This window comes from Ictidomys tridecemlineatus, chromosome 7 (assembly GCF_052094955.1).
Source record: "Ictidomys tridecemlineatus isolate mIctTri1 chromosome 7, mIctTri1.hap1, whole genome shotgun sequence".
Taxonomy (NCBI): Eukaryota; Metazoa; Chordata; class Mammalia; order Rodentia; family Sciuridae; genus Ictidomys; species Ictidomys tridecemlineatus.
In genome coordinates, this window is record NC_135483.1 from 40,720,334 (window position 1) to 40,747,380 (window position 27,047).

The 27,047-nt window shown below is 41.5% G+C and overlaps 1 protein-coding gene and 1 long non-coding RNA gene across 3 annotated transcripts in view; one reads left to right on the forward strand and one right to left on the reverse strand.

Moving 5' to 3' along the window:
• Positions 1-6,741, reverse strand: part of LOC144365453 (uncharacterized) — a 54,087-nt gene extending 47,346 nt beyond the window's left edge. The window contains exons 1-2 of the long non-coding RNA XR_013423908.1: positions 6,691-6,741; positions 4,587-4,658 (exon numbers count right to left, since the gene is read on the reverse strand). This is a non-coding gene — a long non-coding RNA (uncharacterized LOC144365453). The remainder of the gene's footprint in view (positions 1-4,586; positions 4,659-6,690) is intronic.
• Positions 1-19,314, forward strand: part of Cdh17 (cadherin 17) — a 64,423-nt gene extending 45,109 nt beyond the window's left edge. For both annotated transcript variants that reach the window (XM_040293857.2, XM_078016914.1), the window contains 6 exons: positions 5,084-5,328; positions 8,377-8,507; positions 10,621-10,860; positions 15,387-15,503; positions 15,605-15,718; positions 18,210-19,314. In XM_040293857.2, the coding sequence (XP_040149791.2) occupies positions 5,084-5,328; positions 8,377-8,507; positions 10,621-10,860; positions 15,387-15,503; positions 15,605-15,718; positions 18,210-18,310 (948 nt within the window). In that variant the 3' untranslated portion in view covers positions 18,311-19,314. The remainder of the gene's footprint in view (positions 1-5,083; positions 5,329-8,376; positions 8,508-10,620; positions 10,861-15,386; positions 15,504-15,604; positions 15,719-18,209) is intronic.
• Positions 19,315-27,047: the final 7,733 nt, after the last annotated feature.

Below are 27,047 nucleotides of genomic sequence, written 5' to 3' on the forward strand. Positions count from 1 at the left end.
GTGCTGAATCGAGCCTGGGACTGCATCTCAGAATGCAGATGACATTGTTGTCATATGTCTCTCTTCTGACAAAGGCTGCACTGGGTTTCAGCGGAGAGGTCTGTGTTTGGATTAGTGGAAGTCAAGCATTCTGTGAAAGGCCGACATTGAAAAAGACGCCATTACGTTCTCTTCTTCTATTCATGGTTGTCTGTTTGGAGACAAAGAATCTCAGAAGGAAAGCAGAAGGCTGTGTCTGAGTGGGTGGCTAGGCAGCATGTTGGTGTGCCTCTTTTATACAGGACAAGGGCAACTTTTCTGCCCCAGGACCAGTGCTCTCTAGTGATCTAAGGAAAGATAGAGACCTACCCATCTCAACAAGAATGATTCCCACATTATCAGCATTTTTTAGGGTGCCTTATTGTGAACCAACCTAAGCTAATCTGGCTACTTTTGGTGAATGGGCAACTTCTAGGGAGAAGTTGATAACCTCAATTATTTGTGGTAGGTGAGAGCTTTGGTAGCCTCCCATGCAGCCTTGACATGAGCTGGTTTATTATAGTAGAGCAGGCCTCTGACCAAACATCCTTATTCTATATGTGGTTGTATTTCAAATGTTTAGAATATTGCCTGGCATATAGTGCAGTTCAATAAATTTTGCTTAACTGAAGGAGCAATTGAAATCTTTCCTGTATATAATTAACAGTCACATCACAAAACCTGTGGTTTGGGCTTCAGAAGTCCAGGCTTTCTGTCCTTTGGACACTGTGATAAAAGTACTCAGGCAGTAGGAGTTGTCTGACCATGCAAAGATGATGATCTTGAACACAAGTAGAGCCCTGGAACTCTGTTCAGCACAAGCTGCTGGGCCAGCCAAAGATGTATGCACTTGTTGGCAAAGATCAGAGAGAGGCAGTCTTTGAAAGTTTTTTGTTGCTGTTTTTAGCAGTGCCAGTGATCGAACCCAGGACCTCATATGTTAAGCACTTGCTCTACCATTGGGCTACAGCCCCAGTCCCAAGAGAGACTGTCTCTGTAACCAAACTCAGAATTTATTTTGGATTATTTTTATTCTTGTACTAGGGATTGAACCTATGGGTGATTACATCCTCAGTCCTTTTTTTTTTTTTTTTTTTTTAAACATAGGGCCTTACTACGTTGCTTAGGACTTCACTGAGTTGCTGAGGCTGGCCTTGAACTTGTGATCCTCCTGCCTCAGCCTCATGAGTTGCTAGGATTACAGGCATATGCTACCATGCTCAGCCAGACTAAGGATCTTTAATAGCAAAAGTATCACTAAGAAAATCTCTTGTAAGATCACTTTGCAAATTAACAAGACTTCCAGTGCTGATTGAGGTGGTGCTAGCTAGAGGACTGTAGTAGCTATCTCTGGGGTATGGACCTCAAATTAAGATGTTTCCAATGCTGAGTAAAAACTAATCCTCAGGTGTGGATTCTAGATCGGGAGATACCACATGTCAGCCCACAGAATGCAGAAAAAAATGACTAATACGGGTGTTCCTACTGTTTTTGCCAAAGTATTTTAAATTAAAGACTCCATAATGTGGTTTCTTAAGGAGGCCTTAAGTCTTATTTCTGTGTCCCTATGAAGCCATCAAGGCACTACGAACACACATGCTAGACAAACATTGTGTCACTGAGATGTTCTCAGAATTGTGATTAAGAAACCTATCAAGGCAGAATTCTATTATCTGAATTACAGATGGGCAGCTCACTATCTTCCCTTAATCCCTAGAGAACTCTATCCTGGGGGAGATTTTTCTTCTCTGAATTACAAGGAAATTTCACTGAGGAATTCATGCCTGACAACTTCCATCATTTTCCTTCATGAAGGATCCTGTCCCCTGTACTTCTCACACTGCCCCTTATGGAGGGAGGCAGGAGTAAGCCCTGTTGTATAGACAAGTTCACGGTAATATGATGTCAGGATTTCCCATAATGGCAGAGCTGGGAATTTGACCTTGGGCTTCTGAGTCCTCTCAGGAAACCATTCTGCAAGGCCTGGCATTGCCGTTTACTAGCTCTGACCTTGAAGGCCTCTAGTTTTCCATTCTAGTAAAATGGTAGCACCATCCTCATAAGGATATTGTAGAATGAAGTGTGAAAATACATAGAGAGCTTTTCACACAGCATCCTGCATGTAGCCAACTGTATAAATGTCTGGCACTACCTTAATTCTGATTGAATAGAGCTGGGAATCTGTTGACAGGTGTGCTTTCCCTCTTGCCTAAGGGGACCAAAGTTGCCTGATTTAAGAGTTGAAGGGCATGCCAGGGACTGCTGCTTCAGCCTCTCCAGGGAAAAGCCTGGAAACCAAGAGTATTGACAATGCGATTCTTCAGATTAAGCAAGTTGCAGAAATTCATGGCTCTGGGGCTAAGCAGGCGTTGATCAGGAAGGACATTTCTTTGAGCCCTGCCTGGGTCATCATACCTCTTCTGGGATCCCCTTCCTTGAAACTCAGGGTTTTGCTTTGAATTTTTAAAATGCAAATTTTGTTCCTGCTCCATTGTGGCTGGTACTTTTGAATTCTTGATTCATGACTATTTTTTTAACCAGTTCCAGTGTCACCTCATGTGCCCGCTTTCTCATCTCCCTCCTTGGGTGAAAATGTTAAATATCTCCCATCTTGGCTCTTCTTCCTCAGCCCTTTCTTTCCATGTTGCATCTAAATCACTGGCTTGACCCCTCAGGCACATTGTGACAGGAGCAGGTGTTTTAGTAGTTTACCCGATGGGTGCATCCCAAGAGGCTGTGATGGTCTCTTATTGTGACTTTGCCCCTGTCATCAAAGGCCATAGTGTGGCTTGATGAGACTGGGCCTTGATTTCGCTTTGCTGAATTATCATTTGCTAATTTAGTACCTTTCGTTTCTAATTCTTTCCCTGGCAGATTTGGTTGGGTGTTATTCAAGTGTGGAAGTAAAGCAGATGGAATACCCAGTGTCAGGCTGCTCCTTTGTCATTAGTTCCTCCCATTCCTTAAATGTGTAAGGGGCACTGATATTGTCTCCTGACTCTTCTCCATTCCCTGGTTTGAACCCAGCCCTCATGCATTGTTCCTGGAGCCATCTTTCTAAGACAGGAATCTGACCTTGACAATCAAAGGCCCAGCTCTTTGCCTTGATGTACACAGCCATCTCTGTCTCCTCTCAGTCTCACACATTCTATTCTGGTAACTGGCTGCTTCCCACTTGCAGAAATACTTTCCTCATTTCTTTATCCCTTTGCTTCTTGGACTATAGAGATGGTATGGAAAAGCCAGTCAGGAGATTCAAGATCCCTTGGGTGGTGAGGATGGACAGGCCTCCTCTGCCACCTGCCTGAGACTGGGCTTGACTGTACCCCTAAGGAACAAAGAGTGTCCTTAGCCCACATGGTAGTGGTTGATGAATTTCAAGTCCCATCTATTTTTGTCCTTTAGTCTTGACTTTGGGACCTTCCTTCTGGGTCTACCAGGGCTATATTTCAGTTGGATACCATTAGCATCATTCCCTGAGATGGGGAGATCATGGGCCTCTAAGTGAGGGCTCCACCGGATACGTGCAGTGATCCAGAGGTCACCAAGGGGCCATTCTTTGCAGATAGTAGGTGCTTATTTCTAGGAACAACCCCTTTCACACTCTGGATGGCTTATAGAATTTTATATCATTTAAAAAATGCCAGTGCTTTTTCTATCTCAAATGACTATGAGTTATATAATTCTTCCTCTTTCACAAGACAGTCTTCTCATTGCTCTAAACTAAGGCATAGTTGTGCATGGGGAGAAGGGTTTCTAGAAGGTGGGAATGGCCTCCAGAGTCTCCTCTCCATTGGAGCCCTCAAGGCCCAAACCTTTCTTCTCACTGCATCTCCTGACCGACATACTAAGGCTACTGCAAGTCAGGGACGAGGTGGGAAGTGAGAAGGAACATAATTCTTCCTCTTAGGGAACTGCTTAGTGTTTCTGGATCCTCACTAACCATTTGAGTCCTGGTTTAGGTACAGTTAAAGGGTAGGAATCGGGGAAGACATGAAGAGGACACCATTGAGCCAAACCCTGGTGGAGGGGAAGAATAGCTTCAGCTGTTTGGAAGGGCAGCTGGCCAATGCCATCCCACTTCAGTTTTTCTCTTCATGAAAAGATATTGCACGTGTTAAAAACTAAAAGTTAAAAATTAAGGTTTAAGGGTCAGTTCACCAAGAAATCTTGGAAAAGTGAATAGTGTAGTGCAGTTTCCATTACCCAAGATGGATCTGTTGGACATTGGTTCCTTCATACTTTGGGGTCCCTTTGAGAATCTGATAAAGTTCCTCCTCCCCCCAAAAGACACATATACATTACAGAAAAATATTTAGATTTTAGTTCCAAGGGGGTTCAACAACCTCAGCTGGAGTTGTCTATTCTTGGCAGGAGAATTCCCCTATAGGTTCTTGGAGATCCTGCTTTGAGAGAGACCATACAGGTCCCATAGAACTATCTGCTTATATGATAACTTTCTTTATTCTCTTCTGTGCTAACTGGCACATGTTGTTAAGCCTGTGCCTGGAAACTTCCAGAGCAGGGAACTTACCATTTGCAGCTCTTTTTACTGTTGGTAATCCTACCTGCTAAATTCTTCTTCCTCCTAAACTGAAACTGGTTTCTTGATTTCCGTTCCTGGTCGCATCCGGTATGGCCTGGAAAGACAGCAAATCATCTATCAATTTTATCTGCTCTCTTTTCCCATCCTCCCTGAGTTTAAAGTCTTTTATTTGGGAACTTGGGGCCTGAGGTCACCTGGAAAGATTTCTCCATACAAAGCAGGAATCTCTGTAGCATTTTACAAACCATCCTCTGAGAACTGTCTTTGAGAAAAATCAATAAGTTTCTGGTGAATGAATGAAGTCCCCCAGGGCCAAGTGCATTTGAGGAAAGTCACAATGCACATTAGCATATTGGAAACTCTGCAGGTAAGACTTTTTCATGGTTCTGCTATTCTGAGAGGCAGAACAACTGATGCTGGATTAAAGAACTACCACTCTGTATGAGATTTTTTAAAGGTTTAGAGGGAATGATCCTTTTAAGGTATGGAATATAACCCCTCTTTTTTCTCTCTCTACAGCCTCTTGATTTTGAAACGGCAGCCTTCTCCAACATTGTGTTCAAAGCAGAAAACCCTGAGCCTCTTGTATCTGGTGTGACGTACAACGCAAGCTCTTTTGCCTCGTTGAAGCTTATTTTAACAGATGTGAATGAAGCACCCGTATTTTCCCAGGATGTATTCCAAGCAAAAGTCAGAGAGGATGTTGCCATTAACACTAAAGTGGGCAACGTGACTGCCAGGGATCCTGAGGGTCTGCACATCAGGTACAAACTAGGGCTGGGTGTCCTTATGGCCTGGGGCAACCACAGCCAAAGGGGATGAGGGAGGGAGGGGAAGGTGCACTGGCTCCAGGGCTGTCTCCTGACCCAGCAGCCAGAGGCAGGTCTGTGGCCTTGACTAGGCAACAACAGGTCTGGCTCCAGCCAAGGGCTGGTGAGTGGAAGGCGTGGACTTCACCTCCTACACACTGGGTGAGCCAGAGCCAGGCCCTGTGTCTAAGCCAGTCATAGAGGCTGGGAAGAGGTTCCAGCGCCAAATAGGAAGCGCCACTGTAAGTAGTTAAGAGAATCTTCTGGTTGTAGGATGGTTACATTCTTAGACTTTCCAGAGACCTTGTCTAGGCAGCAAGACTCATTCCACACCCTACCCATGGAGGAGCCAATGCTCAAGGTGAGGTGGCTAAACAAAATGTATTACAATTTCCATCTTAGTAATGCTCAGTCATTTTTTTAAAGTGGAATAGGACTTGTATGGATTTGTCTTAAAAATGTGCAATGATCATTTGCTCAAGATATGTACGTATATCCATAACTAAATGGTACAGTCTTTAATATCGTACAGTTAAGCTTATGGATAGGTCTTGAACTTGGATCTTCTGCTTCTATTGTATGACATTTTCTGTATCTAGGGCATAATAAGTGTTTGTTTTGCCACTAGTGTGACTTAATATGCATGTGGTTATAAAATGACAATTTCCCATGTTTCTCTAAACTTCTGAGGGTAATCATTCATTCCACTGAGTTGTCCTTTAGGTATTTAGAATGAATTTTGATATCTTTTTGGATTATCAGTCATGGCATATATTAGTTCATTTTTTATTACCAGAACCAAATACCTGAGGCAGGCTAACTTCATGGATGATATCACATCACAGGAGCCTGTGCGAGGGGAAGACATCATATTGCCTGGTAGGAAGCTGGATAGATGGGGTTCCACAATCCCTTCTGAGGGCACTCGCCAGTTGACCCCAGGATCTCTCACTCTGCCCCACTTACCAAAGTCCCTACCTCCCAATACATGAACCCTTGGGGGACAAACTCAAACCAAAGCTAGGAGAAAAGTTAGCATCTGCCGTTTTACTCTCTACTTCTCCAGTTTTGTAAAGGGAAAAAGAAACAGGTTCTACTAGATACTGTGCTTTATATCAGTCACAGATTATGCTGGGGAGAAAAATTTATAAATTATACAGCCATGTATTGTCTAACAAATGCTTCTACCTCCTTCCTGAAAATGCTATAAAAATCGTTGGTCCAAAACGAGTGAACAAAAATTTTAGTTTTTAAGGGGGGAAAAATGAAAACAACTAAGAACATTTCTTTGATGGATCAGGGAAAGCATCTACATACCAGGAAGTTGTAGTTGAGGTCAGTGAGGGAAACGGGGCAAGACATGGTCCTGAAGGACAAATGAAAAGAGTATCTTAGGAATGATCAGTCAGTTCAGATGCAAGTAATAAGTTAGTAGAGAATGAGGGATGCCTCAAGTTTTTGCTTGGATAATTTAATTCTCCAGCTCCATACATTTTAGAATCCATCAGCAAATGTAATAGATTCTTTTGTTGAAATATACCCAGAATCCTAATGATTCTCACTCCCTCTGACATGTACCAAGCCACTTACCTCTCAGCTCTGAAGCCACCCTTGCTCCTACCATACTGCTCTGTACTGTACTGAGGCAATTAACTATTCTGTAGTCACAGTGAGCTTTTAAAGAAAGCAAGCCATTCCAAGTTTTCTGGAGAGTCTCTATACTGATTTCCATAGTGGTTGTACCAATTTTCAGTTCTACCAGCAGAATAAGTTTTGACATTTTATATATATAATATCATGCATAACTAATATGTTTTAAAAAGCAAGCCAAATCACCCAACTCCTCTTTCCAAGCCCTCAGAAAAGTTCTCACTTCTTTCACAGTGAAATCCAAATACAGAGGATTTCTTGTTCAGCACCCATGTAACTGTGGTTGGCCTATACAGTATACTTAAAAGGGAAAAATTTAAGCAGAATTTTGATCATTATTTAATTCCTGGACAAGTTGGCCGTTTTCTGCATTTTTCATCATAGAAAATATCTTGAATATATGTGAGCATTTAATTTTTTAACTTCTATCATATGTTTAGGTAAATGTTCCAGGAGAGAGAGAGTATTTGGTCTAAATATATGCACATCTCTATGGATTTGATGTGTTGTACTCATTGGTCTTCCTGTGATTCGGGGCTTGTCTCGCAAATTCGTCTTTCATACCTCTCCCAATGGGTTCCATTTCCACTTACCACCATAGGATGGTCGCCCTCCCCTCCCTCTGGGACAACCTTCAAATCTGTGACCTCATCTCTTTCCATCCCCTGCTTCAGTGTGTATTCCAGCACTGCTGTTGTGTCTCTCACAGCAAGCTATCCTTGGCCTCTCTGCTCTAGCTTGTGCAACCTGTCCTGCTTGAAGCACCCTTCTTGCCCGTCTTAATATCACCTTCAGAGAAGACTTCTCAGATTGCCATAAATTTTCCTGAGATGCCAGTGGACCCCTTCTATTGTATTTACCACACTTTTTGGTAATTATCTGTTTCTGTGTCAGCCTCCTCCACTGGCATAAACCCTCTATTGGTGTGCTGCCTGATGGTAAGCTCTCAACTGATGATTCTTGAATGAGGGATTCATGGTGTCAACAGCAGTCTATGATTATCTACCCATCTTACCCAATGTCTCCATCACTGGGTGCTCGGGTTTCCTTAGAGGGGGCAATTTGCTGAGAGATTTTAAAATATGCTTCTAGATTGCTTTAATTTGTGTTCTTTGATTACCAGGAATGTATAAAATGTTTTTATCACACTTGCAACTAGACCTTTCCTAAAAAGCAAACGCCACTTTGCAAGGATGAGCAAATCCTTTGAAAGATGTGATATTGCAATTGAAAAGATAACGAGTCTTTTAATGGTGTAAATATACTAGTGATAATGTAGACATAGTGTGGCAGTGTGCAAACTTTCTTTTCACGCATAGTCATGCGGCTTTCTGCTCTGTTCATTTTATGAAGATATTCACTGAGCGGCGACACAAGAGGTTGGCTTAAAATTGACCCCGTCACTGGTGAGATCTTTAGTGTGGCTCCGCTGGACAGGGAAGCAGAAAGTGTGTATCAGGTACAAGTCGTGGCCACTGAAGTAGGTAAGCAAAATAAATCAGGTGGGGGGGGGGATGGGATGCATCAATAGAAATAAGTAATAAAACTGAAGAGAGTGAAAAACTCAAGGTCAAACCACCATACTGGAACAACTAGAAGGGGACAAAGCGTAGGAGCACTCCCCCTTGTTTGGTTTTGTTAAAGGCAGAAACAAGCTGTGTCCCTGACAGCTGGCCGGGCTTCAGGGATGTTGCTTTCTCTTTGGGGGCTCCTGGCTGCCTCCTCCAAAGAAGTAGTTGTAGATGTCTCCTGGGAGCCAAGTCAGACCAGTAGTCCTCTGACTTGTCCTTGAGGCTCACACTGTAGCTCCTCAGGTTTTACCCTTTGTGAAATTCTGCTTCTAATGTTTTCTGGAATTCTTTCTGCTTTGGTATGCATCAGAATTACCAGGCAAGCTTGGCAATGGAGAGCCAGGAGTCCACCTTTGGAGATTCTGCTTCAGTAGGTTGGGGGAGGCCAGGGTATCTGTTGTGATGAAACAGGGTGAACTTTTGAGAGAAGACTTTGCACAGATATGCTCAGGATGCTTGAGCCATCTCTACATGATCTTTGCATCCATTTAATTCAGTTGTGGTTGATAGGTGTCACCCACTGGTTCTGAATGTTGAATTCTAGGGGATTTTTCAAGAGTAAGATGAAAGTAAACAGAAATAGTATACTTGTGACTAAAATTGGAGTTTCTGTGCATTTAAATGAATTTTTCCAATGTACAGTAGGAATTATGCAGATCAGATGCTGTAATTAACTAGTAGAGATATCAATGTGGCTTCCCAAAAAAAGAATTGAACAAATTACTACTAAATATAGCTTTAGACCGTAAATACATTTTAAAAAATGTGAAGCTTGAGTTTGGAGGCTGGAATGGGGAACAGAGAAGGGAATCATAGAAATGGACCACATAGGTGAAAAGATTAAGAAAAAAATCACAGCAATCAAGTTAAACTGAAGCAGGCAGAGATGCAGAACTGAGGGCCAACTTTGGAACCAACGTGCGAGTGGACGGGCCCTGTCGGTCGCCTCGGGTTGAGCGCATTCCACTATCACATTGTATACATTTAACTCTTGATTTAAAAGCTCCCCGTTAATCAGCAGGAAGTTTCTGGCGGAGCTCCTCTGCCTCATGCTCCCCTACGTCATGCCCTGGGGATCAACACTTCACTTCTATGTGTCCGAAGGGCTTCTCACATTTTATAAGTCTCAGGATTCAAGACCACAGTCCAAAACCCCGTTCCATTTTCAGTTGTTGGCACTGAAACAAAGTAAACAGACAAAATGACTTCAAGAACACCAGGGGATTTTTCTCTGGTGCAGAGCAGCCAGGGTGTAGAAGACAGTCGAGAAGCTAGAAAACAGGCTTTCCTGGAATCGGAGAAGGGGCAAGAAAACAGGGCTTACTGGAACTGAAGCAGAGGGAAACTGTGGAATCTTGTTTGATGGCAGGGAAAAGATGGTCGATGTTTACATTGCACCCATTGTCCCTTTCCACGCACTTAGCATAACAACTTACTCCTCATGTGACACATTGGAAGGTTCTACAGGGGACCACGTTTCATGGCCAAGGAGACCAATGCACTGAGAAATCAAAAAGCTTAACCAAGATCACACAGCTACCCACTGGCCCTGCAGCAGAGGACATGTTTTTCATCTCTATAGCATGATAAATATTTGTGTAGACTTTACTATGTTCTAGAACATTCACGCACACGTGAGATTCTCACAAAGCTACATGGTTCTCAGTGGAAGAATTGAGGCTTAGAAAACTGGACTTTTATGCCTAAAGTAGTGCTAAGGAGTCAAAGGCTGTGGGCATTAGACTCCTGGATCGGAAGCCTTTCTACCACTCATGAGCTGTGGGTAAGCCACACAACTTCTGAGCCTCAGTCTTCTCACCTGTAAATGTACAGTTTTTTTTTTAAATATATTTTGAAATGTGACATTCAGCACAGAACTTTTAGAATCAAAAGCTTGGTTTTATTACTACTTAAAGTTTCTTTCTACACCTCATTAGACATTAAAAAATGCCTTTAAAAAATATTCTTTGTTACTGAGAAGAAAATGAGCACGCTGATACCATATTCCACTCATTCAATTTCTCAGGCGGGTCATCTTTGAAGTCCACATCGAATTTCCACCTGACTCTCATGGACGTGAATGACAACCCCCCACGGCTCGCCAAGGACTACACGGGCCTGTTTATCTGCCATCCTCTCACTGCACCTGGAAGTGTCATTTTTGAGGCCACTGATGATGACCAGCAGTCATTTCGGGGTCCCCAGTTTACATTTGCCCTTGGCAGTGAAAACTTAAAAAATGACTGGGAAGTTTCCAAAATCAACGGTGAGTTGTCAAAACTCTATTGAGGAAAACACTGATAGATGATGAAATGAAGTTTTATTTGCCTCAACACAGATCTGCTTCCATGTTCTAGAAAGAAACATTTATGCACAAGTATTTTATTAGGGATATGTCCTTTCATTTTTTTTTCTTGGTTAAATAGCAAGGAATGGAATGGCTAAGTCAGTTGAGAAATTGTCAAACTGTGTCCCAAATTAACATTTTTTATTCCCATTGATGTATGGGCGTGATCCAGAGTTCTCCCTAACACTTGCTATGCTCAGTTTAATTTTAGCCATTCTAATGAGTGTAGAGTAGCATCTTAAAAGATTTTAATTTATATTTCCCTTATGACTAATGAGTAAAGCATCTTTTTGTGAGCTGATTTAACTGTGGTGGTGAAGTTTATGGTCAGATATTGCTTCCATTTTTGAATTGTAGGCATTTAAAAATACATGTAGTAGATGCATGTGCTTTGTCAGATATTTAAAATTGTGAGTCGCTCTCCACTTCCAGAAGTTACTATTTGAAAAAAAATTTATATATAAAACTTATTGGTGCCTTATAATTATACACAGTAGTGGGATTCATTGTTATATATTCATACATGCATACAGTATAATGTAATTAATATAATTTCATTTTCCAGCACAGATCTTTTATAAATATTTTCTCCCAGGAAATGGCATTTTCTTCTTACAGCAGTGTTTTAAGATTTTAAAGCTTTTTAAATGATTTATTAATTTAGTTGGTATAATTTTTCTAAAGTTAAATTTTGCCAATTCCAAGGTCACTAAAATTTTTCACTGTCTTCCCTTGAATTTTATAGTTTTAGCTTTCATGCATCTCTATAATTCATCTGTTTTTATATAGGATATGTGGTAAAGATCAAGGCATATTTTTATTAGAGCTAACACCATTTAAAAACTGTACTTTTCCCACACTGGACTATGTTGGCAACTTTGGCAAAAATTGAGTGGGCGTATATACATGGATCTGTTTCAGAACTTTCCTTTATTTCATTGATCTGTGTCTATCTTGATTACCATGGCTCTATAAGACTTGAGATTAGGTAGAATTTTGCCATTATCCTTTTTCAAAATTGTGTAATCTCGTCTAGCTGGTTTGCATTTCTATGTAGACGTCAGGATGTAGTGTGTCTATTTCTACTGAGAGAAGCCTGCAGAGATTGTGATTGGACTGTACTGAATCTATGGGACTTGGGCCAGTCTTCTAGTTTGGGACAAGGCATATGTTGCCATGTTATTTAGTTCTCCATTAATTTCTCTTAGCAAGTTTTAGATTTCAGTGTATAGTTCTTGAAAAATTTCCCCTATTTCATATTTTTGATGCTCTTTTAAGTGGTATTTTAATATTCATATTTCTAAAATATAGGAATAAAATTGATTTTTGGATTTTGATTTTATATCCTATGGATCCTGAAAAATAAATCAGCAAAGTTATAGATCTTTCTACCTAGAAAGTTTTGTTGTCTGGAACCAACACTTTTTCTTCCTGTCCACATTTTTTTTTTAAACTGGGATTAAACCCAGGGGTTCTTAACCACTGATTCATATTGGTATTAGTTTTTCCTTAAAACTTGAGAGGACTTAACTAGTGAAGAAGACATTGGAACTGGGTTTGTGTGTATGAAATTTTAATGACAAATTCAATTTTTTTGGATGAGCTTTTTTACATCTTTCAAATAATGTATTTTGTTTGATTTGTCTAATGGGTTGGTATACAGTTATTCATATTTTATTATCTTAGTATCTGCAGATATGTAGTGATGTCATTCATTCTGACATTAGAAATTTTTTTCCTGATAAATCTAGTTAGAAATTTAATTTTATTGGCATTTTCAAAGAACCAGCTTTTGATTTCATCAGTTTTATATTTGATTGTTTAGGTCTTATTTCTTCTTATATTGTGCTTAATTTTGTTCTTATTGTATTAATGTAGAAGCTGCAACAATTAGAAAATTTTTTTCAGACATTTTGTGCTATAAATTTATCTGCTATAAATTTATTTTAGCTGCATTCTGCAAAGTTTTATATACTCTGTATTCATTTTCATTAGTTCAAAAGAGTTTTTCTTTAGACTTCTTCTGTGACCTGTGTTTAGTTTCCAAATATTTAGAGAATATTTTATACATCTTTCTGGTTCTCATCTAATTCTATCATGACTGGAGAACATATGGTTGAGCTACTTTAAAAATTTTTGAGACCGTTTTCCTTTAAAGCAACTTGATTACCCGCAATGGTGTAATTTTTTTTATTTTTCTTGTTCCTGAGGTTTACTGATTTTCTGGAAGAAGGGCTTAGAGTTTTCATTAGAATTGGAAAAATATTACTCATTATTTATTTTTTGCTTTCTTCCTCTTCAGAAATGCAGTCAATACATGTATTTAAGCCACTTGAAGTCCATCATTGCTCACTGATACCCTGTTAAGTTTTTGGTTTGTCTCCATTGTTAATAGCTTATGCAACTTTAAATTCATTGATTTTTTTTTCCCCCCAATTTGATGTTAATCTCATCTTTTTTCAGAAAATCTCAAACTGTTTAGTTTTTAATCTCTAATTTGGGTCTTCATATCTATATATAACATTCTCAACCTTTCTTCTAGCTTCCTAAACAGAATATGACCACAGTAACTTGTCCTTGCTCACCGTTCTCATGATGTGTCATTTCTGGGTCGGTTTTGACATCTTGCTTTCTCATTTTTCTGTTCTTGGATGTCTCAATTTTTTTATTAAGTTATTTGGATGCTGAATGTTTTTATATTCCCATAAATATTCTTGAGCTTCAGTTACTTGGAAAGTGTTTTAAAACAACATGAAAGCATCAGTTTTAAACAATTTTGTTTGGTTAGGCAGGACAAGGGCAATGTTTTATTTTAGAGCTAATTTTTCCAAATGTCTGAAGCAAAACCCTTCTGTGAACTCTACCTGATGCCCCTTGAATTATGAGGTTTTTGGTTCTTGGGAGTTCACAAAGATTGTTCTAATTATTCTATTGGGGGTTCTTTCCCCAGTCTTATGGAGCTACTTTATGTATATATATTCTGACCAATACTTGGTTAAGGACTTTAGTACGTACACAGGTGCCGTCTCCCAGGTACTTGCTTCTGTGAACTCCAGTGGCCTTAATATCCATCTCCTTATTCAGCTCCATTGCCTCAATTCAGGGTCACGCCTGGACATTTTAAAGTAGTAAGTTAGAGGCAATGGTAGGACTTACATCATCTATTTTTCAGGGATGGTTGTCCTTTGTTGTCTAAAAGCCAATGTCTTTATGGTTTCATAATTTGTTCTTTTGCCATCTACCAAAAATGGCTAAATCTGATCCCAGTTATTCCATCTTTTCTAGAAATGAAAGTGTATGCCAAAATAATTTTGAAATCTAAAAATCTTTCACCAAACTCTGGAAAATTTCTAGGCATGTATATGAATAGGGAGTTGCAACAAGATGAAAACTGTCTCTAGAAATGTGAGTTTTATAGAAAATTAAGAATGCAAAGTAACTAAAATGGGAAAGGGAAGTACTCTGAACGTCAGACTAATATCCCCTTATTTCAGGACTTGAAGAGATTCTCAGGGCTACTGATGTTGTGACTCACCAGTGTCAGAGCTTAGGAGGAGCAGGTTATAAACTCGGGATCAGTTCTACAGATGTTCTCTCCTATGTACTCCCTACACACCATGCTGTAGACATCAATTCTCATTACTTATAGGTTATATATTTACAAATCATTGTCTAGCTAAGATTTATAACCCCCAAAACCAATACTTAATAAAGGCTTTGCATTCACGGACCCCTGCAGAGTGTACAATGCATGCTCCCAGCTGAGGATGAACAAGGTGATACTTGGCCTCTGGATTTTGCTCACGCTCTTGGCAAATGTTCTTTAGCAACCGACTTAGAGCCTTGTTTGGGGAATGTTTCTGCTTTTCCTTGGGGGTTTTGTTATTTAAAAATGGCTCTAAAGCAGAGTGAAGTGCCAACTAGTGTTCCAAGTGAAAGAAGGCTGTGATGTACCTTAGAGAGAAGGGACACATGATAGATAAGCTGCCTTCAGGTGGGGGGTGTGACACTGCTGGCTGTGAGCTCAATGAGTCAACAATATGTTAAATAAGATATAAGCCAGAAACAGGCAGGAAACACACTAATATGTTCATCACTTGATTAAAATGCTGTGACTGAAAGCTCACAGGAATCTAACCCCGTGTGTCACTTAATATTTGCTACTTGAGTGTTTAGGGCAACACTTATAGAGCCAACTACTGGAAAGAATCGTATTTGTTTCTACCTAGAAATCATGAATTGAGAACTTAAAGGATGCTTTAACCATTCAGCATTATGAGACAACTCACTCAAAGGATGTAGGTGATGGCTTTGGGTAATTTAACTTATCTCTAACCACTTCCCAACTTTGTCTACAATACAAAGCTGAGTTCTCTTCCTGGTGAGCCAGGGCTCTAGAAGTTGTGTTTTCATGTCATTCATTTGCTTTTCCCCTATTTTGACAGGCACTCATGCCAGACTCTCCACCAAGCACACAAACTTTGAAGAAAGACTTTATAAAATCGCCATCCGCATTAATGACGGGGGTCGGCCACCTTTGGAAGGGACTGTCTTTTTACCAGGTGGGTATTTTACTGCAGGCAACTTAGGATTTTTGACTTTGTAGAATTTTGCACCATGTACTTGAAATTTAATCCTACCAAATACTGTTCTGTTTTTTCAGTTACTTTCTGCCCATGCGTGGAAGGAAGTTGTTTCCGACCAGTAGATACACAGGAAGGGAGGCCCACTGTGGCTATGGCAGTTGGTATACTCCTGACAACCCTTCTAGTCATTGGTGAGTACAGCTTCTCTAGGCTCCAGAAACACAAGTTCTTCTCAGTGACTGCCTTGGTGGATTGCTTGGGTGGATGCTCACATGGCAAGCCAGGCACAAACTTTATTGGTTTGGAGAGATTGCTTTAAGTAACCCTATACATATATTCCCAAACCAAAAAGGCAATGATAAGAGGCTTTGTGTCAGCTTAACAATACTGTCTCAAATCCTGGAGATGATAACTTAAGATTTATTTGGTTCAGAGGTTCCAATCCATAATTGATTGACCTCTTGCTTTTGAGTCCATGGCGAGGGAACATGTGGTGGCAGAAGTGTGTGGCAGAGCCAAGCTGTTCACTTCATAGCAGGGGACAAATGAGAGAGGAGGAAATGGCTGGGGTTCCATGGTCCTCTTTGAGGGCATTCCCTGAATAATTGGAAGACCTTTCTTCCACAAGACCCCAACTCAAAGATCTCACCACCATCTCATAGCACCATGAACCCCTGAGGGACATAAAGCTCCAAACCCTATCTAGCTTTAAAGCATAAATTATTATATTCTAAGGCTAGTTACCCAGCTTTCAGGATGAAAGAAAAAGTAATGTCATTGCAGTGCCCAGCTATGGGTGGCGCAGCATGCTTGGGCCAGGGTTGGGGAGACGCAGAGGTAGAGTCTCTGCCATTACTGGAATAGGTAGACATTAGCTTTCCACTGGAGGTGCTGACATGCCTGGAATGCGACAGAACTGCCCTCTGTATATTTTCACGACTGGACCCTGATTCTTTATGACCCAAAATAGCTCCACTGCATCATTGCCTTGACTCTGCCAACAACTCAGCTCCTACTACTGTAATTACCCTTTTCAGTTGTTAACCCCTTCAGTCACGTGCACGTATGGTGAGGGTAACAGTTTCACATACTTTCCCTAATAAAGAGGGGAATGGGGATTATTGTATTTTTACTTTTTTTGGGGGGGGGTACCAGGCATTGAACTCAGAGCCACATCTCCAGCCCTTTTTTTGTATTTTACTTAGAGACAGGTCTCACCGAGTTATTTAGCATCTCAAATTTGCTGAGGCTGGTTTTGAACTCACAATCCTCCTGCCTCAGCCTCCCGAAATGCTGGAATTACAGGCGTGTGCCACCATGCCTGGCTGTTCTGAGTGTTCTTTACCTCTTGTTTTTTGTCTCCTGACCCAAACGATCATGGTAGACTATGATTCATGGGCCTAAAAAGGATTTCTTTATACCCTTCAGTGCAAACTCCTTACGACATGGTTGCAGCCCACCCTAACATGCACAGTGACTGTGCTTCCCTGAGGACCACTGCCCGCCACACACCTTTCACGCTAATGAAACTGGCTCTTGTAGGCCCCATTCACTTACCAAGCTCCCTTCCAACTCTATTATTTTGCCCACTTACCTTGAAAGGGTTTTTTAGTTTATATACCAGATAGCAGTTTTCTTACACACTTATTTAATCCTGTAATCCCACAACTAGTTAATGAACGGATGAAGTTGGGGGTACATATATATGGGTAGAACTAATGGGATCTTACAATTTCATACTTCTTTTATTCTGCTTAGTTATATATGACAGCAGAATGCATTTCAATTCAGTGTACATAAATGGAGCACAATTTTTCAATTCTATATTGTTATATACAATATAGTCACACCATTCATGTAATCATACATGTACCTAAGGTAATGATGACTGTCTCATTCTACCATCTTTCCTGCCTCATACTGTTATTCTTTTTGAAAGAAGGTTGGGGTTATTACAAGATTCTTAATGGGCTTCTGAGCATCGAGTCTTTTCTGCTATGATTTGTCTTGTAAATGTACTGAGATTAATTTCCTTTAAAGTCCCTTTTTTGGGACTAGGGTTGTGGCTCAGGGGTAGAGCACTCGCCTAAAACGTTTGACGCACCACATAAAAATAAAGATTGTGACCATTTACACCTAAAGTATTCTTTTAAAAAAATCCCCTTTTCATAGTAGCAACATTTGTGCTAAGGTGTACAATGTAATTTTGTAGGAGTTCAGAGATGGGAGAAACCAGGAAGCTTAGGCAGTCTACTTAAGGTCCCTTAATAACCTAGGCTGGAACCACAAGAAGGGTGTCAAAATTTATATTTTGTGTAGACAATGAAAGTAGGCTGTAAGTGGGTGAGTAGCTCAGAACAGCTCTCTGGTTGTTCTGATGGGACTGTTCTCCAAGGGAGGAGGACTATCTGAATATGTACAAAGTTCAGGAATGCTGTCAGAAGCTTATCCACGCAGGAGTGTAGTGGGCCAGCAGGTTAGATATGACTGGGAACTTGATAAACACTAATATCAAGTGATTCCTTACCCAAGAAAGCCAATGTCTAGAGTCCCTTGTTCACTAGGACAACGAAACATTGTTGAACTACAAACAAATGAAGCTGTGTGAGTCACTTTTTCCTAAGAAGATTCTACTTTTCATCTGAAGATTCCATCTATTTGACCCTGGGTTTTCTCTTTTAGGTATAATTTTAGCAGTTGTGTTTATCCGCATGAAGAATGATAAAGGCAAAGATAATGTTGAAAATGCTCAGACAACTGAAGTCCAGCCTCTGAGAAGCTGAATTTGAAAAGGAATGTTCGAGTTTATATACCAAGTGCTCTTACAATGACTATTGTTCAATCTTACTTTTCATCCACATGTGCACTATATATATTTTACAGATATTCCCTCTTGCCCTTTAATATTTTACTACTTAGATATTTCATGTGCTATATAGACCTTAGAGATTTTTTCCATTTCCCATGACATTTTTTTCCCCTCTTCCAAAAAACATCTACTTAACCCAAACCAAAAATGTTTTCCCCTTAGGAAAAGATGATTAGATATTCTGTACATTTTTGCGTCATTAAGGAGATTATCAGCTGTCTTCCACAGAACTTTCTGGATTCCATTTAAGCTTTCTCTGATTCCATCTTGTGCCCCCTTTGTCCGTAGCTCCTGGGGTATAGTACTGAATTGAAAACATTTGTCAAACAAAAGAACAAAGAGGACCCAAGAAAAAAAATAAGAGCATCCCTGGCTCTTGTTATGAACTGTTACTAACCACCTTGAACCCACTGTGGCTGATTCTACTCTTTGATGGACAACCTCCAGCTTAGGAATGGCATAGAACCTCAGAAGGTACCCAACACAGTTGCCCTGTTTCTATAAGGGCCAATTTCATAAACCTGGGTACAGGAACCACAACTACCCAGGTTTACTCATTTCCTAACATGCTGCGCATGTTTTTTTTTTTTTTTGGGGGGGGGGGAGTGGGGTACTGGGGATTGAACTTAAGGGCATTCAACCACTGAGCTACATCCCCAGTCCTATTTTTTGTATTTTGAGACAGGGTCTCACTGAGTTGCTTAGCGCCTCGCTGTTACTGAGGCTGGCTTTGAACTTGCAATCCTCCCATCTCAGTCTCCCAAGCCACTGGGATTATAGGCATGTGGCCAGCACTGCACACATTTTATTTGTATATTAATAGTTTGTTATTATATATTTAATATGTGGAGAAAATACCAAAGCATGGAACTGGTGACAAATCAAGAATAAACGGTGTGTGGCTGGTTGTTTTCCCAATCTCTTGGCTTATTTCTTTATTTGTTGAAGCCTGGATAACAAATAGCTGTTTACTTCTACATAGGAGGCAATTTCAATAATCTAAGAGCAAGTGTCTTTGGGATAATAAAAGCAACTGAGTCCCTCCTGCTCATATGGTCAGGGTGGAGGTGTTCCTGGAAAGTACACTAGAACTTTAGAATTTTAAATGAGAACTTTGTTGAGCATTTCTAGGTCTGGAGCAGTTGTGTGGCTCTTGGTGTAAACCCTGGGAGCATTCAACATTGTTCCACCTCCGAGAATTGTTATCCAAGAAGAACTCAACTGTGCTCCTATGACAGTTGGGGAAGAAGACCAAGGACTAATTTGTCACAAATTATCTTCTTTGTGATCTATTAGTTTTTTAAAGGCACAGAAGTGAAATGAAATACCTAAGCTGTTTTTGAAACCTCAGTCCCAAATATATCTTTCTTATATAAGATACATGGTGCCTCTCAAATGAGTTATCTGTCTTCACATGGGGATCATTGATAGTTCTCATGATGGGTAATGTTCTCTCTTGGCCCACTTCACAGTAAAAGGCAAAACAAAAATCTAAGAACATCAAAAGAAAATCATCTTTGTGAATTGTATCCCAAGTTGAACAATCCAACTTTCTTAGCAGCTCTATAGGCTCTTAAAAAATAGGCATGGGGTATCAGGCTGGTCCAGAACTTCTGGACTCAAGTGCCTCAGCCTACCAAGTATCTGGGACTATAAGCATGTACCTCTCTGCCCAATGTTTGCCTATCTTTAACCAAGGAGTAACTAATGGGACATTTAGGTCACTTAATATTGTATTGCTTTTCTTATTTTAGGAAATTCTATTAGCATTACTAGAAGAACAAGGTATGGCTGTTGAGTGGATTGAGTCCCTCCTGCCTCAACACTGTGTGGTCCTCCCAGGAATTATTGGTATCTCCTGATAACAGGCTGATCACACAGAACTTTCTCATCTAAAATAATTGGTTATTCAATATGTTTGTGTCTTTTCTTGGGTGGGTTCCCTCTCTGAACCTTCATACTGTCCCCATCTTAAGGTCCAGTGTAAACACTGGTCCCTCTGGGAAGCCATCTCTGCCTTCTTCCAGGAGACCAGGCCACTGCCTTATCTAAACTGCCACTCTGTGGTGAGAAAAATGCTCTCCCCAGCCAGGACCCATTACTCTCTTCTTTTAGGAGCCATTGGGTTTCCCAAAGGGAAACATCTCCTCCAGTTACCACCCAGTTTATATAGTAAGGTAGAGCTAATCCTTAGATTGGCTTACCCCCAGATCTGGAGTTGGGTACTTGATCTCAGATTTACTTTGACAAGATTTTCTACCAAAATTGTCAAAGGACTCTGTTCATGTGTAATTTACTAAAATAGTAAGAAGCAAACAGTAAGCTTAATACATTCCAGTTACCATAAGAGGTGGGCTTTCCCCTAGAAGGAGGATCGCAGAGAAGGATGAGGGGGAAAATTCTGAAGATGCTGAGTAACTGGATCCCACTGTGTCTGAAAGCACCTGCCCTTGGCTTTTCTAGCCTATGAGCCAATATTTTTCCTTTGACTCTAAAGCACAATTGATTTTCTACCCCTTGCAACCAACAGAATAGATATTTGTGTATGGCCCTTCTCCTGTTCTGCCATTAGTGCCCATTTGATTTCCCCAACTAGTGTGGGACCTCTCAGAAACCTCAGTGCCACTGTGTGAGCAGAAGTGCTGGCTCATGGTAGCTTCTTCATACTTTATTAAAGGGTACATGAAATAGCTGACTCATCTTGTCCATTTAAATGGCACTGGTTCAACAATCTGAACTAAAGAAATGGTATAACTTTTCTTTTGTATTTATTTGCTCAGAGTATCCTCAAAGACCCCTCAAACTCTTTCCCACTCCACTCTCCTTTTGTCTGTACACAAACCCTGATGCTCCATTCAAATATTCTCAGAGCAGGTCACAGTGCTGAACGAGACCTATAAATTACAAAGGTCCTCAGTTTCTGAATGTTGAAGAAATAGCAGTGAGATCAAGAGGATTTCAGGGGTGGGTTGGGGAAGATAAGCTCTCAAAAGAACCTATCTCAGGGGCTTCTACAGAGCAGGAAGAGTAGGGCTACCAAGGTATTTTGATATAGAAAAGGCACAAGCAAAAAAGGGAGATTACCTGTACAGTGTCTAGTGGAAGGAAATGATTTGCTTCCAAGATTCTGTACAATGCAACACTCATCATGGTAACTTGGCAAACTTGGAAACTCAAGTGATCAGAAAGAGTATTTCTTACAATATCACTTAAACCTCACCAAGTGTACAGCTCTGTAGCATTAAATATAGTCATACAACCATCACCACCACCACCAGCCATCTCCAGAACCTTTTCACTCTCCCAAATGGAACTCTGGACCCTTTAAACAACCCCCCATTCTATTGCCCCAGGCTTTGGTATTATGGGATCCTGATCTCTTCCTCTTTTTCGCTTCCTGGCCATAGGTGGTCAGCTTTGCCTGACTCTGCCTGTCTCTCCCTCTCTTCCCCTTCCCCCCTCTCCTCCCTCCCCTCATATACAGACATACCCACACAAAGAAGGCCACATGAGGATACAGTGAGGAAGAAAAAGAGGAAGCATCTCCAAATCGGAAAGAACGACTTTGAAAACAAACTCTTCTGGACCTTGATCTGAGATTTCCAGCCTCTAGAACTGTGATAAACTGTGTGTTCTCTTAGTCCTCCAGTCGATGGTGTTGGTTATGGCAGCCCGAGCAGACGAATACAAAACCTGAGTCAGGATCCTTCTTCAGAACACCCCCACTCCAGTTCCCTTCTCAATCCCCTCAACTTCCTGGGCATCTTTAACCCTAACCAGGTCCATACAGACCTTCCCCCACAAGTCCATAGACGATTACCTGGAACTCAAGGAAGACAGGAGGTGCCACTATCGGGAAAGCCATCCAAAGATCCACAGAGACCCCTCTACTAAGAACAGCCTGGGTCACTCTGCAAACTCCCCTGCCCAAGCCAAGAAGGATACAGCTGGTTCTCGCCTGCAGGAGGCAGCCCCTTCTATAGGCCAGAGCCAAGCAGGGAGCAGTAAAGTCTCTCTCCACCGTATGCAGCTCTCAGAAGTGACCCTCTTGTGCATTTGCTTAGAGAAATGGTGATATAAATGCATACCATTGGCAATGTAAAGAACAAAGAATAGTTTTGTAAAACAACGACTTCCTGTTTTATTGATTTTCCATATCCCTATGTTTACGGACCAGCATTAGCCCAAGTTTTATTCGATATTTCAAAGTGATTTTCTGAGTATCTGCTCTATGTTCTAAGTCACTTGTAAGACATTTGGGCTCTGAATGAGGATGTCCTCCTGGGGTGGTAGGCAATTCTGGAGGGTGAGGGGTGCCTGGAGTCCAGGAGTAGTAAATGTTGATGGCTAAAGTCTAAGTTTTACTGAGACCTCCATTTGTTGTTTGTCTTCAAATCGTCATTGGTTTATTTGCAGAGAAACCAAAGCTCCCTTCCCCCTCTGTGTTTCTCATCCTGGGCAAGCCGTCTGAGAGGACAGTGAGGCAGGAAGGTCAAGGAAGAGGCGGCTACTGAAGCAATTGTTCATCTGATTGAGGGAGAGCATTTTCATTTTTTCCATTGCAACATCAAGCTGATGTGTGACTCTAGAATCCGGAGGCTACATTTGGAAGGAGGAGGATGTGCGCATGGGAGGTGGGAATAAAAATAGCCCATGTGTTTACCCATTACTCTCTTGAATTAAGCATAGGACTGGGAGGAAACATTTTTGGTAGAAAATGACAAAACTAGGCCTCTTTGGCTACTGGCCAAGAACAGATTCCAAAGACAGAATTTCCTGGGACTTTGCTTAGGCATGACGAAAGTCAGCCATAGCCTTGATCCATGGGATGCAACGGACCAGGGAAAAGGTCTCAAAGTGACCAGGTCAGCTGTAGGGCAGGATGGGGAGGCCCTGGCTGAAGTTCTGCCTTTTGCAGTGGATCTCAGGCAGCCTCTTGAAGCCCATGAGAGGAGAGGGCAGAGGTTTCCATGTAAACAAATATGGCCTGGTAGACACTCACTGAAGCCCTGGCCCAGATCGTGTTGAACATTTGTACTTGGGTTAAGCCTCCCTAGGGTTTAAGCTCTTTCTGGCTATTCCTCCATCTTCTCAGTCAGCTTCTCTGGTAGGATCAGTCTAGAAACTGGAAAAATGCTGCCTGGGTCCAAACAGGCCCAAGTGTGTTTCCTGGGACTAATAGGTCAGTTTTGACTTCCAAGAAGCAAAGGCCATGACATAATTAGACAGGCAAGAGATTTATTGTGGGGAGAGAAGGCCTCAAAAGACTAAGCAAAGGGAACAGAAGAGGTGAGGAAAGTTCCAGATCATGGAGAAAATTTGCTTTTAAAGAAGGGAGGGGAGGAAGAAGGTTTGATAGGCTGTCTTGGGCCATCACACAGCCCTGAGAAAGTCTGAGCTGGAATGATGTAGAGCCCCACAGCAATGATACTGTGCTGGAGGACCCTCTTTTGGGAAGAAACCATCTGGCTCCAGGACCCACCATGATCCTTTGCTTCTGGGAGTGTGATCCTGTGATCTTAAAGGTATAGTAGCTGGAGGCCACCTGCCAGCCCACTCCCCCAGCAGGGTCCTCTTGAGGGAAGAGCTGAGCATGTGTTCCCATCAATGTCACACACAGTGTGCTTTTTAATTTATACATCAGATATCTATTAAGCCCCTTTATGGCCAGGTACTAGATCAGTATCACACACCATAACAACTAATAAATATACAGCATTTATAACATGCCAGGCTCGGTTGTAAATGCTTCCCCATACGTGAAATCACTGAATCCTCACAAAAACTGTACGGAGCAGAGATACTTGGTGTGCCCATTTTTCAGATGAGAAACTGCCACGGAGGAAGGTTAACTATGTCACTTACTCAAGGTCACATATTTAATAAGTGATCCCAGCAGTGTTAGTCTAAAGCCTATGCCTGAAGCTACCATATTTCATCTAATTGAAGATACAATTATAAGATGTGACATGAAGAACATTGCCAATGAATTTTGATGTGCCATTAAAATACATTCTCAATTTCAGAGAGTTTAAAATGTGAACAAGTGTGAACTGATAGTTATTACACAAAGGGGCTGTGCCTGTTCTCAGGGCACAACTGAGCATGGGAGAGAGGCCTAAATAACTGCCAAGTACCAAGTACCACCGAGAGAAGCTTATGAATCACTGTGTGCAGAGAGGATCCTGGAAACCATCACTTCTGCCTGAGGTCGTCTGGGAACCCTTTGCAGAGGAAGTGGCACCCAGTGGAGCCCCAGGGTGTCTCCAAATAGAGGGGAAGAATGGAATTCGGAAATCTTGAGTATGTTTAGGGGTCACAGTCGATAACACTGACACTAAAAATAGTAGCTAATGATGGCCAATAACTTGTTGAGCACTTACTGCTGTGATAAGCTCATTTTATGCACCATCCCATCTAATTCCGAGAAAGCCCTCTTATTAGTCCTACTTTATAGGAGAGGAACCCAAGGCTCAGGAGGTTAACCGATTTATCCCACAGCACATAGCGAATGGATAACAGAGGATAAGGATCTCCAGCAGCTCTCAAGTTTCAGATGTCTGGCATGCTGCTGGCCCACCTCTTGGAAGTGGGTTAGTGACCAAAATCAGTCTTCTCCATGGAACTCTCCATTCCTTAGGAGAAGACTGAGTGATAGCTGGACATGGCGGAACATAGCACTGAGAGAAGATTTTAGGATCCTCAGCTTAGGCTGAAGTCGGGCTTGGGATGACTGATGGGCAGGGAGAGGTTCTGGAAGTATTGGCACATGACTGAGACCTCTGAGTCATTTCAACTGTCCAGTATTTGCTGAAGTTTCACTTTGAGCTAAAGTCTTGGAGGCACCAGAAGGACTACTGAAGTCCTAGGCTAAACCCCAAATGGTGAATGAAGTATCTGTAGGGTCCCTTCCCAGGTTGGCCAGATCTGGCTCCTCCTTCCCAGATCATCTCCTGCCTCCTCATTGCTCACCATGCTTCAGTCACCCTGGCCATCTGCCACTTCCTTGAGGTCCAGCTCCTTCCATTGCTGTTCTTTTAATATGCCTCTGCCTAGCTGTATTCCTTCCCTCGGTCCATTTTGTATGACTGGCCTTTTCTTTTGTTTTTAGGGCTCAGTGTAAAGATCGCCTCCTCTGAGATCTTCTTCCTGTTATTTTCCATCACAGCACCTTATTAATCTCCTTCCTAAGACCTTTCACAATGTGTGATTAGGTCCTTTATTAGTTTGCATCTTTGGGGGCAGAGGCCTGGCTGACTGTAGCCTCTAGCAGTGAGCATTTTTGCCTGTCCTATGGGAAAAGCTCCAATTTTGAATGAACAAATAGCTTAGTTTAGAATCTGATTACAGAGTCAAGGCGCACATCTGACATAGAAAATAATGAAGTGCTGAACTGCTTAGAAGAGTTGGAGAGATTGACGTGTGCTGAAACTGTCAAGGAGATGTCAGAGTTGAACAGAGGGGGCAGGATTCAGAGTTAGGGATGGCGAGGGAAGAAAACCAGCCTACGAGAGGACCAAAGATGAATTTTCCCTGTAGGATTAAAGCACATTCATTTCTAGTATCTGGATCCTACTAGCTTCTCCGACTTCCTGGGCCCCATCTGCTGCTTATAGAAATACAGGACGAAGACAATAGTGACCAGTTGTCTTGTGGGCTCTGTTGGGGCACCAAATGGAGTCTTAATACTGCACTCACATATGGCTCCTCATAGTAAGGATGTTTTGAAAAATTATGGGTGTTGTCCTTTTTCACTTTGTATCAGGGACAATGTGACTCCCAGGGTCTAATAAGGCTCTTACATGGATGTATTTTGGAATTCCTTCAAGGATTTTAGAAATAGGAGACAGACCTCACCCATTACAGTATGTTCTGACCCCGCTATTTCTTTTCTGATATTTTTCACACAGAGATAGACATACGTAATTCAGTGAGGGAATCAAACACTATCAATTTGAATTTCATGGATTGTCTATACCATGTAGTCAGTAAAGGTCAAGGCTCATTACCATTTGATACATGACCTGGTGATGTTTAGTAGGCAATTATTTATCTTAACCTCATCACTGAGTACAAGCCTTTTGCTTTGTTCTTTGTTCACATGCCTACCTGCCCTCCCTCGAGCACACACTCGGCTCATTGAGGGCAGGGGATCATGCCTTATCATCATTGCTACTCTCCAACAGAATCTTCAGAAAGATCTTTAATAAGATAGCTGCTGGAAAATATTGAAGAAAATGGAGGAATTTCAAGACCTTACAGAAGTTCATTTCTCTGCGCTTTTTGGCAATATAAATTGCCCCTGTCCACTTGATCCTTGTTAACTCTATGTTATAGTTTGGATCTGAAGTGCCCCCCAAAGGCCCATGTGTTGAAGCCCTGTTTCCCAGCCCTGGGCACTGTTAAGTAGTGGTAGAACTTTCAGAAGGTAGGCCTAGTGAAAGAAGTTAGGTCACTGGGAGGACATAGCACCTTTCCTCCACTTGCTTTTTGGTCTCCAGGTGGCGAGTAGCTTCGTCCCACCACACACTCTATGCCATGATTTGCTGCCTGGCTACAGGGACTTAAAGTTCTGAAACCATGAGTCAGAAAAAAACTTTCCCTTTCCAAAGTTGATTTTCTCAGGTATTTTGTCACAATAATGGAAATCT